General features: G+C 41.8%; 1 protein-coding gene across 1 annotated transcript in view; it reads left to right on the top strand.

Moving 5' to 3' along the window:
- TP53BP2 (tumor protein p53 binding protein 2) overlaps window positions 1-20062 on the top strand; it is a 51681-nt gene that overhangs the window by 5673 nt on the left and 25946 nt on the right. Inside the window, exons 2-3 of the mRNA XM_062489323.1 lie at window positions 14083-14230; window positions 19369-19482. Coding sequence (XP_062345307.1) covers window positions 14083-14230; window positions 19369-19482 — 262 coding nt within the window. The remainder of the gene's footprint in view (window positions 1-14082; window positions 14231-19368; window positions 19483-20062) is intronic.

Genomic DNA, 20062 nt, shown 5'->3' with positions numbered 1-20062 from the left:
CCTATTCATATGTTTATTTCATCCTTCTACAAAGTAAAGCATAGACATTTTTAAATCAAACTTGTACTGCAATTATTGCTCCTTCTATATGGTTCTCTTGATAATAAAATTTATTCTTAAAAGGCTTTATCTGCAGTGTATCTGGGTTATAGTACCAAACTATGTAGGAACATGGACATGTTCCCCCAGTTGGCAGGCAGATGACTTTAAAGGTTCTGACATTATTATTTTGAGTTATTCCATTTCAAACATTTGATCTATAAAATGCAAACTGCTGTGGATTGTAACTTTGAATAAAGTGAGCAGATGCTTCAGGGAGGTCAAGCCATTTATTAAAGGTCATGCAGTGGGCTCAGCCTGGGTTGTGTTGGACATGTAGACTCAATCCAACTGGTACATTTTGGTGCAGCTGGAATATAGTCTGTCATATCCAACATCAGTATTTGAATGATTTGTAGGGTTAATCACTAATGGGGAGAGAGTTCTGGTGGTAGTTCATTGTGTTCCACGTTTGAGACTGGGCCCTGAAAGAGATGCTTCTTCACAAATCCTTTACAAGTATATAAAATAAATATTCTCATTTCACATGCATGTTTAAGATGCATCTTGGATAAGAAGCCGCATGCAGGGTTTGTTACGGCTTTTTGTTGAATAAGCTAGGAGATTTTCATTGTCATTTGATACTTCTATTTTGAGAAACTTAACTGTTTAAAGAGTAATTTAGATCTAATCTTCGATTACTGGTTTTCCTCTATTTCCTTAGGATGTTAAATCCCATTGTTTCTTGGAATTGAAAGCTAAGGAAGAGTCTCTGGAATTAGATATTTTTCTTACCTTAATTTTCCTTCTGTCATTTAAAAGATTAAAATCCTTTTTTTGATCTTCTTCAGTGGATTCTTTTTAAATGCATTTGGGCTCTGTTCTGCACCAAACCGCAGTAACTTCAGTGTAGCAGCAGTCTCTGAGTGTGTGAACAGGGAGCTGGAAGGCTCCACATAAGCACTGCAGCAGTTTATCCTTCTTGTATTCTCAAGGTGTAAAGGCTTGACCTTCTACAAGGTGACTGTCCTATTCCTGAGTTTCAATAGCCACAAGCCTCTTCAGCAAGATCACAGGGATCTCACCCTCCCATTCTTTAGTTTTGCTGGACAAAGCTGAAGTTGTGCAACTTGGCTGGGCTAGCGAATAATATGAATTTAGAGGAGGGCTTTTACTCCCTGTAGCTGGGTCTCTTACTCAGCTGTTTCTGTCCTACCTGTGCACAGTTATAACTTGTTAATTTCCCTGCTGCCTGAGGGTGGTGGCTTCTCTAGTGCACTTTCTCCTATTTTTTAAAAGCATGCAAAGACTTTCTTCCACTCTGCTCTCCATCTATGTAAGTATTTGCTGTCCTAAATGCAGAATCTTATTGGTGTCTGAATCACAAAGAGCAGTGGTTATTATCTCCTGCCTGACTTCTCCAGACAAGTGAAACCCTTTCTTGCCATTTTTCAATATCGTAAGCCAGTGAAGACCCTCTAAATTCCTAGAATTTGTTAGAGGTTCTCTGGTCTCAGCTGTAGTAAAACTGCGTGTCTCTCAACATAATCAAGTGTTCAGGAGAAGCTGATATAGCAGGGAATGACTGATTTCTGGCTCTAACAGAGGGAGGGAGGCATCACTGAGTCGTGAAAAGCAGAGTGCAAGTGACCTGGTAAAATGAACCTGACCTCCCAGGAGAATGCCAGGAAGCTCTCCTGTGGAATACCAAGGGGAAAAGGGACTCTGCCATGGCTGGTGTCCAGGTCGTGTTCCTGAAGAGTGTTGCTGTCCTGTCATGCTGCCCTGTGGCCTCTCTATCAGCGACAGCCATGCTGCACCTTCCAGCCTTTTGAGAGCACGTTCTGCTGCAAGCAAAGGTTTGTGCAGGGAAGCCATGGAAACTGCACTCTGTGCTTCTTCCCTCTGCACTCTTGTGCCTTTGCTCTTGTCTGTAGGTCTTGCCCACGAGGCCCTTCTGCAGAGTGATTTATCAGTGTTGCACAAAAGCCATTGTTCTTTAGGGTACTTCTCTTGCAAATAGTATTTAGCAGCCTTGGCTAAGAGAAGAAGCTTTCTACCTCCAGGCAAGCTGAATGAGCATCCAAGCAGTACCAGGCTGAAAGGGACAACTTCTGAAGCTCTTGAAGCAAGAGGATCCTGGCATAATATGAATGTTATTTGTTTAAACTCTGCTCTGTTTAATTCATTAAAATAGGTGTGACATCACCTAAGCAACCACCCTTCTGTATAACACTGTCTTGTTCACTGTCATGACTTTGGGAACAACTTGTAGAGCCAAAAGCCACCCAGCAAGCTCTGCTGCCTTGCCCTGCTGAACTGTTCTTCCTTCACTTCTCAGCTTGTGTGTCTGCACAGAGCCTGCTATTGCCTGGAAAGAGCTGTGGGGACTGAGCAGCGCTTAAATAAAACCTGTCAGACAGTGATCAGCTCCACAATCTGTCACCCTTCTGCAGCGTCTGGTAGAGTGCCTGAATGTTTGGGATGTGAGTTATAGTGTGTGGAACTCCACATCACAGGAGCAATGGTTGGATCAAGCAGGTTGCTTGGGCTCATGGGCTGACTGAAAGGACAAGATTTCTCCTTCCTAGTTCTGCTGTAAAGTGGTTGGCTAAGACTGTCTGGACATCCATCATTTCCAGTGTTGAACTAGCCCCACTGATCCCCTTAAACCTGCAAAATAGCAACAAAGATCCATCTGTTTTGTTGCAAATGCTCAGTGTGTCCTCCATGCCAACGGAATGGGTGCTGCTTTAGTTACTCATGACTTCCCGTGTGTTTGCTGCCCAGAAGTAGTAGGACAAAACCCCTCCTTAGTGGCTTTGAATAATAATATCAGCTGTTGTCAAATAGGTGTGATCACTAAGCACAGGCATTTTGTGCTGGCCATCTTTGGCATGGCTGGTGGCTGTGTTGGTTGTCTGCAATGCTGCGTGTCTTGGCTGTGTCACCTGGATGTGACAAGTGAAGGTCATTGCCATGCAAGCAAGAGTGTGTACCCACCCAGAGCTGGTGGTGGATTGGGAAGAGCTGCCTTTCTGCAAAGGTGTGGTGTGACATTACACCTAATTAATTTAATAGTAGGATGCTGCTCAAATGGATGGTCTTGTTCCTTTGGTTTCCATTCACACCCAAAGCCACTGTCTTTTGTAGCTTCCCCTTGAATTTAGTAAGGACTTGAGTGATGGTTTGTATGAAGTGCTGCCTGCACTAAAGGCAAAAAGGAGCTAAAAGAGTTCCATGGTGCAAGTGATTTGTCATGTGGATGTGCAAACAGAAATAACAAGTGGGTTATTTTGGGAAGATCATGGTGTTCCTCAGCTCACCATTTAGGTTGGCTGAGCTGGAACAGTCATATGATGCCTTATCCTTTTCCTGCCCTCCCTTGAGAGTTGGTAATACAGGGGAATTTCTCCACCATCTTTGTGTATTGTCGCTCACTGCCACGATTAATTTGGGCTAACAAAAACATTGTTTACTCTGGTGATATTTAGAAGATGTAACAAGGAAGCCTCTGTGTTTTGAAAGCAAATGCATAGGAAGGCAAAGGACTTTGAAAACAGTAGACAGGCAGGTGCACTGTTGTGCTGTGTGGACTGAAGTTCATAGTTTGGGTTGGTTTGGTTTGTTTTTTGCTTGTCCTGAAGGTAGATGGCTGAATAGCATGTTATGGAATTGCAGCATTAAAGAGATATCAGCCCAGCCTGTGGTGTGCTAAAATGCCTCTGAATTTGCCTTTGTAGTAATGTGTTTTAGGGTACCAGACTTGTCAGCCTGCATCGCAGAACAGCCCAGTGTGTCCTGTGATTTTTCCCACACTGGAATTAACCTGTGTGGTTAAACATGTCATTGTTTCAGATGCCAGAAATGGTGTGTCCTCTGACCTACCTCTGTGTGTAATGAGTGCATTGGTTTGGACACAGATCTGTTTTATGGAGGTAGGACACAGGTTTTGACAGCTGTTTTCCTGAAGGAGTGACTAATACAATGTGTTTTCAAAAGTGTTTGGCACAGAGCACTGTGAAGTTGCTGGGATTGGAGTAAATGACTGTTACACTTTTTTTTTTTTTTTTTTCCTGGCTTGCTACGTGATTTGTTTTGTGTTGCTATTACATCACAAATACTCTGCTTTATTTTTTTTTATACTATTTAGATACATTGACTCACAAAAAGAGAAGTGCCTCTCTTCTGCTTCATACCCTGACCTCCCCCATGGGTGTTCCCACCAGCACAGCCCCCTGGTATCAGTAAATAGAATTTAAGTAATAAATGTGCTTGATGCATGGGTAGGCACTTGTTGTATGATAAATGTGGCTTTTGCTGTGTGTGTTCTGGTGGGCTGAGGTGGAGTTGCTTCCTGGTGTGAATGTCAATTGTCTTTTGATTGGTGAGATTATTACGCGTTGGCTGGAAAAGCAGAAAAGGAGTGTTTTTAAACCCAGAAGGAGTTGGTGTCTTAGGAAGTGGGAGGTGTGGTGTGGGTGGGACAGGTGCCAGATCCTGTGATAGCCTGTGTTGTTTAGGTGTAGGTGGTGTTAAATATGCTTTCATCCCTGATGCGCATCTATTTTTGCTTTTCTCCAGGAAGAGTCCTGTCTTGTACAAAATATTTTTTTTTTATTACCAGGAAAAACACTGGGCTTTCTTTTCCTTGTGAGAAAGGACCTGCATTTTAAAGGACTGTCCTGAGATGTGTAATTCTCCCAAGTTCTGATAGGGAGCACTTAGTGTGGCGCTTTTTTGGTCTCTGGCCATGTAGGAGGCTGAGAGAACCGTAATGCTTATTCCCAGTGGGGGGGATGCAAAGCTCTAGAGCAGCAAGAGTGGATTACTTTCTTTTTTATTTTCCTTTATGTAGTTATAACTACCTTTTTTTTTCCTTTTGTACAAAGCCTTCCTCTGGGTTTGACGTAAGTACAGAAAATTGAGATGATTCAGGCTTAAGCTTGAGTTCATAACCCCACTCATTATGCTTAGATGTTGCCTTGGCTTTAGGATCCTTAGGAGCAGCCTGTGTTTTGATACTGAAGAATGGGTTGAGGAGCAAGTGGAACCCCCTGTGAATATGTTACGTGAGTTGGACTGTTCCCCTTTTCTGTAGTAGGTATCTATTGTAAGAATTACACTGTATCGTTTTTTATCTACCTGAAAGTAGCATAAATTTCATTCTGCTTGTGTATGAAATGTGTATAACTTGGTGCTGAATGCAGAAGATGAGGCAGTCTGCCTGAAGGGGAAAACCTCCAAAGATGCAATTCTCCTTTGCTGGCTCCAGGAGGAGGAGGAGGAGCAAGCTGCAAGTAGGACATCAACAGTACAAGCCCAAATACCATGTGTGGGCTTGCTTTTCTGACAGTCAGCTTGCAGGAGTTTGTGGTAAAGTGTCCAACAGTGCAAAAGCTGTGTCTGCAAGGAGCCATGAGGAAGGGTTTAGGGAGAAAGGGAACAAGTATTTTGGAGTGGAAGGGGATATGTTGAAGGAGTAGAGCTACACAGATGGCAGTGGTAAGATCTGTGAACATGCTGCTGTGTGGTATAGTATAAGGAATATATTCAGGGCTTGTTTACTCTGAATTTTTGCAGTTGTTTAACTACACTGGTGCAAATCCAAGCAGATACAGGTTTGAGCAGAATGAGGTGTAGATGGGGTTGGCAAATGTGGGTGCTCAGTAGAAGGCTGTGGTTTCCTACATGTATTACCGAAACCAATGTATTTTGTGTCTCTTACAGGCCAATTTGTTTGGTTTTTATCCTTGTATTTGGTTTGCACAGCCAGGTTTTGCTGGGTGGGCTACATGCGTGGCTTCTGTTAGAAGCTGCCAGAAGCTTCTTGCATGTCCAGCAGAGCCAGTTTCGGTGGGCTCCAAGATGGACCTGCTGCTGGCCGAGGCTGGACCAGTCAGAAATGGTGGCAGCACCTCTGGGATAACACATTTAGGAAGAAGGAAAAAAAGAAGTTATGCAGATGTAATTGCAGCTGGAGAAGAGTAGAGTGAGAATATGTGAGAGGAGCAACTCTGCAGACACCAAGATCAATGTGGGATGGGGAGGTCCACAGGGATACAGAGATCCACCTGCAGCCTGTGGAGGAGATCCACACTGGAGCAGGCGGATGCCTCAGAGGAGGCTGTGAATGGGCTCTGAACCTGTGGGAGGCTGTGGTAGAAAAGGCTTCTGGAGGGGACCTTTAGACCTGTGGAGAGTGGAGCCCATGCTGGAGCGGGTTTCCTGGTAGGACCTGTGACCCAGTGGGAGACTCAGAGTGGAGCAGGCTGTGCCTCTGGAGCACTGCACCCTGTGGAAGAGTGGCCTTGTAGCAGTTTGTGGAGAGCTGTTACCCCTGGGGAGGACTCATGCTGGAGAAGTTCGTGGAGATCTTTATTCCCTGGTAGGGACCTGTCACTGGGGCAGGGATTTGTCCCTGAGCAGCTGCAGGAACAACATGGGATGAGCTGACCACAGTCCCTGTTCCCATCTCCCTGCACCGCTGGGGGAAAGAGCTAGAGCTGGAAAGGTGGGGGAAAGGTATTATTGTACTTTTTATTATCCTGCTCTGAGTTTTTTAGTCATAAATCCAATTAATATCTGTAATTTGAATCTCTTTTGCCTGTGACTTTATTTGGGGAGTGATCTCCAGCTTCTTATCTCCATGTATGAATCCTTCATTAAATTTAGTCTCCCTCTTTGAGAGTCTCCCCTCTTTGAGGGAAGTGATTGGGAGGCTTTGGTGGGTGCCTGGCATCCAGCCAGGGCTGACCCACTACAAACTTTTAGATTTTTTTTGTATTCTCCCCGTACTAAATGTTGATGTTGCAATAGATACTTGCAGTGCAAAAGTATGGGTGGCTTTAAAAGCCAGCTTTGTTTGTGATTTTCTTGCTTTGTGTGATAGCTCAGCTGAGGAATGGCGAGTTAATGTTGCTGTTGTGCCGAATGTTCATCCAAAATAGTGAAGTTTATTTGCATAGACCTTTCTGGTGTCTGGCTTGTGGGAGGGCTTTTGCTTTCTTGTGTATAAAAATGCCTGAAGAAAAACGTCAAGTTGGAAAATGTAACTTGGGTTCAAAGTAAAAGTCTTTGTTTGGAAAGCTGTCTTAGACTGCATGCATAATGCTGTGCTGAAAGAAGGGGGGATGTAGGTCAGGAATCCTGTGTTTACTGTCCTGATAGACTTCACAAAGTCAAAATTGCTAATCTAAGATAATGATTTTCTACAGGATTTGGCAGGAAGGTTGTTATTGCATATTCCTCACTACTGAGTCTGAACTGCAGTGCTGAGCTCTGTTGTTGAGGTGGCAGTCCATGAAGTAGAATGGGAGCAAACCTCCATCCATTCATTGCAGACAGTAACAATACTTGGCCAGAACTCAGGCTGTTTCCCTTGCAGCTCTTCAGATTCCCATCGTGGTAATTCAGATGCCTGATAAGAGAGATGCACTGTGGTACTTGTGCTATAGCCTTTGCCCAGTTGAACTAGCATATACCATAAGCAGATGGCTTTCATTCTGTTCTCTCTACAGTAAGGATAAGAGGGAGGAAAAAAATAGGAAGGGGAAAGCTTCCTCTTTGCTGCTTCCAGCTCATTTTTCCCATCCCTTCCTCAAAGTGCCTTCAGATGTACATTGTATTTTAAGTCCTGGAAAAAAGTTGACATTTTTGCTAAAGATAAAACACGAATGCATTGCAAACTTAGCATTTAAATAATCTGTACACGTAGAAATTACTATGCCATTGAGTGTAAAGACTCAGTCTTGTTTTTTTCTGCTGTGGCACAATGAAAAGGGAAAAGGGCTGTGCTTTATATAGACTGGGAATAATCAGAACAATCCCGTGGTGCTTCCTACTGTACTCCACCTACCTTGCATCATAACTTCCTTTCTCATATTTGTGGCCCAAAGCCAGTGCAAAATAAACGGAGTAGTGTGTGTGGAGGGTGAGATGGCAAGAGCTGAACTCCGTGCGTTTGGGTGTGGCTGGAGGCAAATACTAAACTTTACTCTGCATTTCTGTTGAATTCATACTGAGCAGCTGAGTATGAAAAGGATCAGGGATAGCAGTCATCCTGTGTGCCTGTCTTCTAGTAAGTCTATTATTATCTTTTACTTACCTTAATCTTTTGCTTACCTTAATCTTTAGGCACAATAAGTGAGGATGTTGCCACCTGAAGGACGGTTTTTAGGTTCTGAGGAACTTCATTCAGAGGAATCACTGAATTGCTCTATTGTTGTTGTATACTTTGCACTGAATGGAGAGCTCTAACTGTGCACAGTTCTGACTGCTTCTTATTGGGACAGGAAAATGTGCCATTGTGCAGGCTGACTTCGGTTGTTTAAAAAGTTGCATCAAGTCAGCAAAAATATCTGTTTTAGCCACTGATTTTTTTTTTTTGTAGCCATCTGGGAAGGTGCAAGCATCATTGCTCCCACTAGGTAAGATGCAAGACTTAAATTTGAAACTCTTTGTATGGAGGGGTTTTGTATTTATCAGGGAAGACTTATAGTAGTTTAAACTGTGGGTGAAAGCGGTTATTTTTCATTTCTGTCACCTGTACCTGAAATGTGATAGTTAATCTATTAATTCTAAAATTTATATGTTGCTAGTTTTTCAGTTAACTAAAACTAGCTTCTAAAACTACATTTTAGTTCAGGATGTAAATTCACAGAAACTGCTTAGGTTTGAGAAGACCTCAAGAGCGACTTTTAATGCCTCTTTAATAATGAGAGCTGAGAAAATTGGTTATGCAAGCTAAAACCATTACTTGGCTGTGTTATGGAAATACAAAAACCTTCAACACAGGTAATGAGTGCTTGAAGGGATTAGGTTTCAGTCTGAAATGCAGCTAATGCAGAATGTGGTACAGAATTATGTTGTTAGCTCTGATGCAGGGTAACAAAATGAATCAAATTTTCCAGAGGGAGCATGCTTGTTTGGCTATCAAATAATGGGATTGGCTCTGTTATTGCCTTCTTGTATGCCTCAGTTTCCCTGCCTGTAAAGTAGGAAACTGCTTGCTTGTGTCTTGACTTCCTGGTCATAAAGTGCTTTGAAGCTGAAGAATACTGTGTGAATAGATGCCAGGGTTTGTATAGTATAGAGCATGCTGTGCAGGAAGCCTCCATAAAATTAGGAAAGCAGACAATAGTGAAAACCAGGGTTAAGGTGTTATTTTTAAAATACATTCTCTACTTGATTATATTTTATAAGGGACTGAGTTTTGCTGATTATTGCCTGTTGCTGACATTTTATGATTGGAATAAATATGGGGGGGGGGGGGGAACGTCTCTCTTCACTCAGGTAGGTTCAGGATTTAAGTGTATTTTAATTTGCATCATGCACCATATTACAGTATTTTCTGAACATTTGAATCCTGAGTACTTGAATGCTATTAGTGTATTAGAAAGTATCCAATTTAGCACCTTTTTAATAACTAAGCTGTGTGACATCAACTTTATAATAAGTAAGGGGTAAGAGAAGTCTGATCCTTGCAGAAACACCATCAAAGCTGAAAAGTAAATTGCATTTCTATTCCCCCCCCCCCTTTAATCAATAATTGAGGTCTTCTGATCTAAGGAGAAGTGATATGAGGCCTTTGATGTGAAATGATATATTGTTGGATGGATGTGAATTATAAGATGTGTGTTTGCTCAGGTTAGTTTTTGGAAGTGATTTCTTCTGGGTTGGGTTTGTTGTGTGTTTTTTTTTTTTTGGGGGGGGGTTGTTTGTTTTGATTTTGTTTTTAATTTTTGTTTTGTGTGGCAACAACAAAGCGGGAGTGGAAAATGGAGTGTGGTCATAGCCTAGCACTTTCACAGAGCTGGCCATTCTTTAATATTTTACTTTCAGTTGAAAATGCATTTGCAGATGCTGAGCCCTTTTCTATTTAATATTGGTGTAATTGTAAGAAATAATCCTGTTGATGAGCTCAGCAATGAATGGGTCAGATTTTCAGGCCAATGTAAGGCTGTTTGGGATGATGGAGGATTATAAAATGGTCTGTGATTTGCTTTAATTGATACCCTCTTCTGTCCTTCTGTTTGGTTGCTTTTCGTACTGTGCTCCCTTCCTGTTCCTGGGTGTGTTGCAATCCTGACTTAGTGGCTGTAGTTGGAGTTAATTCATAAATAATATGAGTTGAAGCAAAATTATATATTTCATGCTGAGGGTACTCAAAGTTGTACTTCACACCAATGTGGATTTTTTTATTATATTAGTTACTTAAGCAGCAGGCTTTTTTGAGACATGAGGTCCTTTATTTTCAGTATTCTGCTTTTCCATCCAGTTGTTTGTAAGTCAAACACTGCAGTCATTCCTTGCAAAAACTCTCCCTTGCCTTAGCTTGCGTGACCTTGGTCTTCTCTGTGATGTCCTTGGTGCAGCCGATCGAACTGCCTCATTTGGTGGCTCCATAACTGCAAACTTCTATTTTTCTAAGCTGGAGCAGAGTCAGCTGGAATCTCTGATGTGATTTTCAAAAGGAACTGCTTCAGTAGTTGCACAACACCCCTGGTTTCTCTCAAGTGTGGCAAAGTACTGCAGTGCTTTTATATTTTAAAGCTTTTCAGTACCTACAGTGAGCATATCTTTGGGTTGAGAAAAGGGAGGGACGTCTTTTAGTTTAGACTTCACTTAGGGATCTGAGTTGTGTTCAAAAAATGCTCGGTCTGTGTGCTGGGCATTCCTAAACCTCAATCTCTGAAAGTATAGAGGGAAAAACCCCTCATCTAAGGCTGTATAGAATTGTCAGATGTTTCAGTAATTGTTTTCATGCTATCTTTAAAAACAAGTAAAAGTTTTGACTGAAATTTGTCTTCCTTCAGTTTTTTTTTTTTAAATCAAGTCCTTCATTTATGCCTAGTTTGAAACTGAATTTTTTGCATGTAGGGTGTTTGTTTTTCTCCTTTGAAATTTCTGGATGTTTGTATACAACTGTCTTAACATCTTCAGTTTCAGGGAGGAGCAAGAAACTGTTTTGTGTTAGGTGGGATGTAAGGATTCCAGCTTCTGAACAAAGTGTCAGGAGAGTATTCATTTCCTTAGTTTCTTGTTGCCACACAGCAATAAGACAGTGATATAAACTCACTTGTAGGGTGGTTAATGAATGTCACAGTTGAATCATTTCCAGGGGAAGCATGGTTGAGTCCTTGGGATCACAGTGCGAGGTGGTGCAAGCCACAGCAGCCACCAAGGGTGACAAGCAGCACCAGGAAGCCACAGGAAGCGTTTGGTTCGCATCGGTTTCTTCACCTTTCCCACTCCTTTCTGGGAAGAGGCATCTCTGTGATGGATGTTCTCTGGTCAGCTTGCCCTAGGCTCCAGTGTGTCCAGGGTAGCAGGGCACTCCAGGAGGCCCTGCAGGTGAGCAGGCAGTGGTGACAAATGTGACACCATCTAATCTGAGAAGAGCAGAACTACTTGGAGAACTTGATCATCTCAGCATTGCCCCTGGAGCTAAAGGGAAGCAGGATAAGAGAGCACCAGCATCATAACACTTTTATTTGCTTTAGACTCTTAAGGACTTTAAGGTATGTTTTTAGGGAATTTGCAGTTTGGTTGCTTTTCCTTTCCTTAGTTCCTAGTATATGTGGGCTAGAGGTAATGCAGTCACTCCCAGGTCCCAGAAATGGCCCCCACACAGGTTTGAGTGCTCTTGGCTTAATGTATTTAGTAATTATCCTGAGCATTGTGGATAGAAATGGGCACTCGTGATCCTTCCTGTGTAGTTGTCTGTATTGCTAAATCCTGAGGATTAACAACTGGATATAGACAGGCCCACTGAAGAGTGAACAGCCATGCTCGGGTCAAATTAGGTCTGCTTTATGTATAATGCCATGGTTTTTAATTTTCTCTTAATTCCCATCTGTGAGTTCATCTTTTAAATTAACAAATGGAATTGCAGACATGCAGCCTGTGCCATTTAGTGGTGTTCCGAATACAAGGTTGTATGGCATTAAATGTGAACGGTTGACATGGTTTACACACCTGCATAACCCTGCTCTAAGTCTATTCGGGAACTTCTTTTTTTTTATTTTATACTCTTCTGCCCCAGTAATTGTGAGTAGGAGATATTCTTACCTGGCTGCACCTGACATCCTTCACTGTCAGGGAAGTCAGAGACTGAATCGGAAAGGTAGCATGTTCTGTGACAAAAGATTAAAGCCAAGTGTGAGAGATCCTGCTTGGGAAGCTTTGTCTCTTAATTTATTTAGGTCACTACCTCCTTGTGCTGTAGACAGCAGAGCCAGTAAGTGTGTGGTAAACTGATCTTGCCTACCTCCACATTCTCTCTCCTAGTTTCCTTCCCTATAAGCTCAAAGTTTGGCTTTTTTGTTTGGTTTTCTTGTTGATTTTTTTGGGTTTTTCCCTTCCCATAAAGTGACAAGGAAATGGGTGGGGGAATGTAGCAGTCGGGCAGTTTTGAGCTTGCTTTCAGCAGGCTTTTTCCTCTCTGTGAATATTTCTAGAAGGTGTTCAGGAATTTATCAGAAGGCTTTGTCTTGGGGAGCTGGCCAAAACCAGTGGTCAGAAATTCTGTGCTCTTGGTGCAGTGCCAGGGCCCGAAAAACACTGTTTGCAAGTGTTTGTACTGCCATGAGTGGGCCAAATACTTGCACTGTGTGTAACAAGATGTGCAGTCTGGAGTGTTTTTGTCAAAGCTCTTAAAATAGTAAAGGCAGCCTCTCACATAGGTTTGAAGGGGATCTTGGCACTCAGAAGAGCCCTGCAAAGGCTTTGGAGACATGAGGAATGTGCATGTGCACGGTTGTATTCTGTGAGAATCCCTAGCAGAGGATTCGTAAAGCTGTGAAACAGATGGGGCTAAATTTCACTTTGCAAAGGCACAAAAAACTCTAAATTCCATAGTATTTACACAAAATCACGGGAACAGTGCATGTGGTAATGGTTTTGTTGCTTTTTTATTATTATTTAAATTTATTCAGAAGGTTATTTTTACCTCTCTCCCCTTGTTTGATTTGGCCTCCTTTTCCTCCTTTTTGACCTTTTGCTCCTAAGAATGTATACCCCTTTCACCCTTTAGAAATGAGGACAGGCAAGGATTTATGCATTTTCTTGAGAAAACACCTTTTCCATCTGAATGAAAAATCCTGAACTGTATAGGTTGCTGTTGCTTGAAATGCCTAGTGGAGTAATTGCTTTCTGGAGATATTTGGCTGATCTTTGTGTTGCTGGAAGCCGTGTGACGAACAGCTAGTTGAGACTCAAGTGGAGAATTGGTCTCAAGAGAATTGACATTAATTTTTAGCTAGCAGCTAAACTTTGATAGCAGTTTAATATTAATAGCATGTAGTGAGATGGTGCTCAGAGGCAGTAATCATCAACATTTTCTATCAAATGTGGCAACTAATTTTTTAGAGTGCTCGTTTAATAGTTGTGGCAGGAAAGACATGAGCAAGAACATCTGTGTGGTGTGTATAAACAGAAAAAACAAAGATGAAGGATCCTTCTCTAGCTGTGAAGAGGAAGCCAAGTAAAACATCCTTGGTTTCCTGAGAATGGGGTTTGGGGGGTGATCTTGTATTCAGGCTGAGACTAAGCACAGCAAGTTGACTTGTGTTTCTAGGAACCTTTCGATGAAATATGTTACAGAAACGCAAATTGTGTTTCTACTTCACTGCCTATGTAGTAAGCTTTGGTCTTTTTTTTATACCAGATGTAATTACCATGTTTTTTCACTCCTGCTGAGCTCCAGTTGACTGTTTCTCCTGCTATGTCAAATGATGGCAGGATACATATGCACATAGTAATGTAGGAGGAGTTCTGACACATCACCTGAAGAGAGAAGGAAGGAGCACCAAGTCCAGATTTAAAATCTAGTAATGCTCCAACAATGTAATTTAGTTGAGCAGGAGATTACTTTTGCAGTGTCTCTTGCTTAAAGAAATTTGAGGTTGTTTAGAAAATGGTACCCAGTGTAGTTGATAAGACATTATCTGTGTGGGAAAGAATGTATTTAACGAGCAGGTAGTGACTCCGAGGTGCTGCCTTTGTGTTTTGTAACCGTGTGCTGTTGCCTTTGTTTTGCAGATGTTTCTGACCGTGTACCTCAGTAACAACGAGCAGCACTTCACTGAGGTGCCAGTGACCCCTGAGACAACCTGCAGAGATGTGGTGGAGCTGTGCAAGGAGCCTGGGGAGAGCGAGTGCCACCTGGCTGAGGTGTGGTGTGGCTCAGGTAGGTCAGGCTGGCAGCTGGGGATGTACTGGGCATTCTCTGCTCCTGAGAAGGTAGCACATGGAGACCTGACAGATGTGATCCAGTCCCAGAGAGTTTCTGCATTACCATTTCATTGGTTTCTTCCTCAGACTGGCTGTATGGTAACGTACCTGCGAGAAGGTTCACATATGCAAAACTGAGTGAAAAACAAAAGGGAACTTAGGCATGCAGATGTTCTTGTGTCTGTGCAACCCTTCTGTGACTCAGATGAGTCTGAGGGATGTGAGAGATTTTGAAGTACTAAGTATTGTTAGTTCTGTGACTAGTTCAAAATAATTTCTTTAACCCCACAGCCATTTTCACTTGCAGTGGCAAAATAAAGCTTCATTTTTCTGATGACACTTTCAGTGTTACCAATTGCATTGAGTGTGGATGGGAAGGAGTTTGTTAGCAGAAGTAGAGGGAGCTACCTGGTGTGAAGTGCTCTAAACAAACTGGGTGAAAGGGAAGATGGGGAAACTACTTTTAACTGTCCTTTCAAGCCTGTGGAAAAGGGGTTTGTGCATGTGGCTCGTAACTTTTTTTTTTCTTTTTTCTATGCTCTTCTGATCTTAGGAGTTCAAATCTCCCTAACTTGCTGTGTTCCACTGGAACTGGAGAATATGTCAACAAATAAAACCTAAAATATTACTATTGTCTCATGGCCTAAATGGGAAAGGGCTCTGGACTATCTCCTGTCTCCATGGTACTCATTAGATACTGGGAGCCATCCAGAGGCATAAGATAGATGAATCCCTGACAGGATTTTGAGTAACAAAAATAATTATGTCTGAGCCAACTTCTTTGAGATGCCTCAACAAGATTATAAAAGAATCAGATGATAAGGGCTTATATTTCTGTCTTCTGCTGCTGTTATCTCAGGCTCACATCTGCTAAAAGAAGTCTTTGGTGAGATGGATATTTGTTTAATGTTATGAGATACCTGAGTTCTCTCTTGATGTTTACTTGCTTCTGGCAGAGATATAGTGTTTCTGATATTTCCAAGTCTAAAAAAATGGAACAGAATTTTTTCTTCTCCTTAGAAGGTAAATAAGCTTTGCTTCATAAATGATAATAAAATAAAATCACCAATTCATCATGGAAAAATATATTCCAGGAATCTATTCTATTTGTACAACTTTGTCTAAATCAACATAATACTGAAGTCTATGGTGAAAGAAAAGTAAAATAAAGATTTAGATAATACTACAGAATTTATAGTTAGCCTTAGTGCCCACACCCTGTTAAAGAGCACAAGTGGTTGTGGTGAGGGACAGGGTTCTTCTGTTGGTACTGAAGTTGGAGCTGTGCTGGACTGGGCAGCTCCTCTTACGTTTCCTGGATCTGGATTCTTGCATGGTTTTTGAGATGATGATGTAGAGTATGCTAGAAAGAGCAGTAAGATTGTCCTGAAATCAAAGAAGAGCATTTATAGTAAAAAGCAAGTGAAGTCTGCCAGTACTTAGTGCCCAAATGTTCTTGTTAAGCTGAAAAGTGTGAACTTCTGTGTGATTAGGACAATACAGTATGTAGTGTTTTATTCATATAATCAAATTATCAGCCTCTCTGATAGTCAAGGAGGTGTGAGAAGATAACCTGGATACAGAAACATAAAGTGAAGCAGAGAACTCTTTCCGAGATTAGTCATTAGACACACAAGAACAGATATCTAAATATTGCTTGGGCAGCTGTTGTAAGACAAAAAAAAAAAACTTTGTCCATTTTTACAGTGAAAAAGTGAAGTTCTTCCTGGTGTCCCCTGGTGCAGTTTGAAGCCATCTCCTCTCGTTGCTCACTTCTTATCTGTGAGAAGAGATGAACCCCAAGCTGGCTACAATCTCTTTGCAAGCAGTTGTAGAGAGCAATAAGGTCACCCCTGAGCCTTCTCTTCTCCAGGCTACACACCCCCAGCTGCTCCTCACAGGACCTGTGCTCCAGCCCCTCCCTCAGCTCCACTGCCCTTCTCTGGACTCTCTCCAGCACCCCAATGTCCCTTCTGAAGTGAGGGGCCAGAACTGGACACAGCACTCAAGGTGTGGCTTCACCAGCATCAAGCGGAGGGGGACAATCCCTGCCCTGGTCCTGCTGGCCACACTATTGCTGATCCAGGTCAGCATGTCAATGGCCTGCTTGGACATGCTGGCTCATGTTCAGCTGCTGTCAACCAGCACCCTCAGGTCCTTTTACACTGGGCAGCTTTCCAGCCACTCTGCCCCCAGCCTGCAGCACTCCTGGGGTTGTTGTGACCCAAGGGCAGGGCCTTGCTGAAGTTCCAAATACAGTTCCCCGTTGTACTTGTTAACAAAAATGCTGTTATCTCAATAGCATTGAAATATTTGAGTGCTGGATTCATGCATGTTGCTTTGGATAAAAATCTGTCTTAAGTATCTGTGTAGTGTCTAGTAACAAGCGTTTGCAAGATGCATTCGTATATATTCTGGATTTTTTTGGGAGGGGGGAGGCAGCAAGGGAGAGAAATACTTTTAGCTTTTTGCTAATCTCATTTTAGATGTCAGCAAAGTTTTCCATCTTGTTCTGCCAGGATTAGCCACGATTTCTGTTTTGTTTGCATATTACACTGAACAAATTAAACTGCTTTAAAACAAACGTGGTACAGAACAGCCAACCTCTGGGGGTAGAAACAAAAGGTTTGGGTTGGAAAGTGACTTCTCAGACTTCAATTACCAGAATCCTTCTTAAAATGCTTGTTTCTTTGTTTTTCTGACACTGGCTGAGAAATTTTAGCTTCTCTTGTCAGACCTATTAAGCCTACTTTGAAAGATTGCTGCAAGTGCGCTTGAGGCACTTTGCTCCCTGAAGTGGGCAAGTTTACTACTCTCTGTCCTGATAGTTTTGCCTGAAATTTGGTGAATATCAGCAAAACTTCTTGACCTTCCTATTACTGTCGAAATTCTGTTAGGCAGTTACCTTGCCTACTGTGGAAAGCAGTCAAAAGGAGTGAATGTATAAAGATTTTTTTTTTCTCTCTCTGAGCCAGGGAAAAAAAATTGATTGTCCATTCTTCTTGAGCTTTCCAAATGTACATTTGTTTGGTATTTGACAATCTCTTTGACCTTCCTTTGAAGCCAGTGAGTGGTATTGGCAGAATCCTTGTGTAAAGGGCATCTCCCTTGATTATAGAGTTTCAGCTGAAGTATTGCTGAGCTGCTAGAAATCTGCCTCATAAGCCTGTTGTATAGCCTTTAAGACAAAAATCTGCCAGTGGTACTGTTGATTTTTTTTTGTTGTTGTTTGTTTGTTTTTTGCCTTTCTTTTTCTTGAATTAAGGTTTCACAGATGAGGAATGTTTTTTGCTGTCTAGACAAGTAACTGCTAAGAGACAGCTTTTTCTGTAACAGTGACCTACTTGCTTATTCTGTAAAGCTAATCTCTCCTGACAGTGACTCCAGAAATTCTCCTTCCTAGATTGCTTGAGCACAGCTGCAGCATTTTCATTTAAAGAAACACTTCTATGTTGAAAAGAGCTTTTCACATACTGAAAACATGTTAGCAGCTCCTTTTTTAATGAAACTGAAAGCATTTATACTTAATGCCAACAGTTCTTCCTGCTGAAAAGATTATTTCATACTAAGACAGTGACTTTTTGCAAGATTTTATTGAACATGAATGAACTACTCTCTGGTTTCTTTTTCCTATTTTCCCCCTCCTCTTGCTTAAAAAAATAAAAGGAAACCGGCAACAAAAGCAATGTCAGGAAAAATGAAACTGAAGCAAAAATGGTGGTATTTAATTTCATTATTTGTCTGCTTGTCTTATTTCTCAGGCCAGGAACAGTATCTTCTGCTTGTCTGGCATCCAGCATAAATGGGTCCAACCTGATCATGAGCCCCAGTGCTGTTTGAAGATACTGTGACAGTATCCTGACTATATAAATTCACTATTGTGATATATTTGCCACATTGTTGCCGTCACATTTAAAATAGGCAGAAAAAATACGGTAAAATCTCTAGAATAACAAAAGGAAACTGCTTTTATGTGAAGATTTAGAGGCCAATAAGTAATCCTGGTTATATTCTGGCTGTGATGTATGTAAATTTTTGAAGAATGGTAATACAGAAAGGGAGGAGTACTGGTAATTTTAGACTCACACTGGGTTTTTCTATTATCAAAAGGCAGTAAGTAAGGCTTAAAAATTACTTATTTGACTGAATCCTGACCTTAGGAATAAAAGCAGGAAAAAAAACATCAGTGGAACTTGTGCATGTAACTTTTTCATCGTAGTTATTTGAAAGGAAATGGCAAGTTCTTACTGGACTCACTTTTTGCTGTCTGATCATTTTTTTTATTTCGAGCTATGAATTCAAAGTAGTTCAGCTTTTCAAGGTTTATCAGAAATAGGGCTTTCAAAATGCATCTTGTCTGAAACTCCATGAAATTTGCTGTCCAAGACAATGAGGTGAATCTGTGTCTGACAAGAGCTGTGGGAGAACACTTGAAGTGACAGGAGCTGAGCTGAGGATCAGGCTCAGTGGGTACTGCCAAGGAACCTCTTCAGGGTGTTGAGTGCTCCTGCATGAGCTTCAGTGCAAGGGCTGCCATCCAGCATTAAGAGAAGAATTCCTCTTCCCTGAGAGTTTCTTTGCATCTCTCTTCATTCTCATTGGGATTAGGAAGTAAATGAGTCCCTGTAGGAATCCTGGCAGCAGTGTCCTTGAGGAGGGGGTAAGAATGACTAAAGAATGAGTTTGTCTGAGGTGCCACAGAAGAAAGGTGAAAGGTACAACAGCACATTTCCTGTGCTGATGAATGGGTAAGGTGGTTTGCACATACAAAATAAGAACTGGAACTAGAACTGAAAGCTCTAAATTCCCCGTTTGTTTTCCCTTGGGCTGTGGCAGTATCTCAGGTTTTCCCTTCAGGGGTGGACTTTTCCAGGGCTGCTATTCAGAGGTGTTGGTTTAGTTTCAGAATCAAGGAGCGATGTAGTGGCTTCTTAAGGGAAAAGCAGAAATACTTTGGAAGAGGGCAAGTGTTACGTGCACTCACTACACCTGTTCACTAATGGTGTTTAGGTGAAAGATGGACAGGTATTTTTGGTTTAGTGTGGGCCCAAGCTATGGTGGGATGTAGCAGTTGACTGTTTTTTACTTTTTCAGAACGTCCCATAGGCGATAATGAACGGATCCTGGATATTCTGCAGAGGTTTGGAATGCAGAGGAGCGAGGTGCGTTTCTTCCTCCGCCATGAACGCTCTCCCTGCCGGGAAGCCGGTACGTGTTGATCTCAGCTGGTTCGTTTGTTCAAGTTCTGCTTCGTTCTTCAAGGTTAAGGAAACAGCTTGTGTGTGTTATTTGTTAATGTTCATAGGCAGTAGGTGTTGCAGGCCTTTTCTGTCTGACCATTGGCTAATCTTTGTAAAGGCTTCAGCTTCCCTTGCCAGATCTGGGAATAGTAAATCCAAATTGAAATTTCTGCAGGTTTTCTAGAGCGATTATCAAAAAAGCGTGCAAGGACATACTGTGTTAAATGTATTCTCTCCACCAAAATATCTTGAGATCTGTGGTGGTGATCTTGTCTTTTAAATATAGTAAGCAAACTGTTGCCCAGTAATGTGATCTGTGATTTGGGTGATTTTTCACCTGGATAATACTTTACCAGGGTGATAAGCTTAGCATACTTGGCAAAGATAGAGCTCTTCAAAGTTTCTCCTACACATTTGTGTTAGTTTTAGGAATAGCATTGAATGAACTGCCTGGTCAAGTTCTCTGATAATGCAATTTTCATTGTAAGTTGAAATGTGAAACCTGTAAAGGAAATTACTTTAAGCTTTTCAGGGGGTTTCTGTGTATC

This window comes from Cinclus cinclus, chromosome 3 (genome assembly GCF_963662255.1).
Source record: "Cinclus cinclus chromosome 3, bCinCin1.1, whole genome shotgun sequence".
NCBI lineage: Eukaryota > Metazoa > Chordata > Aves > Passeriformes > Cinclidae > Cinclus > Cinclus cinclus.
This window is presented reverse-complemented; position numbering and strand designations above follow the sequence as displayed.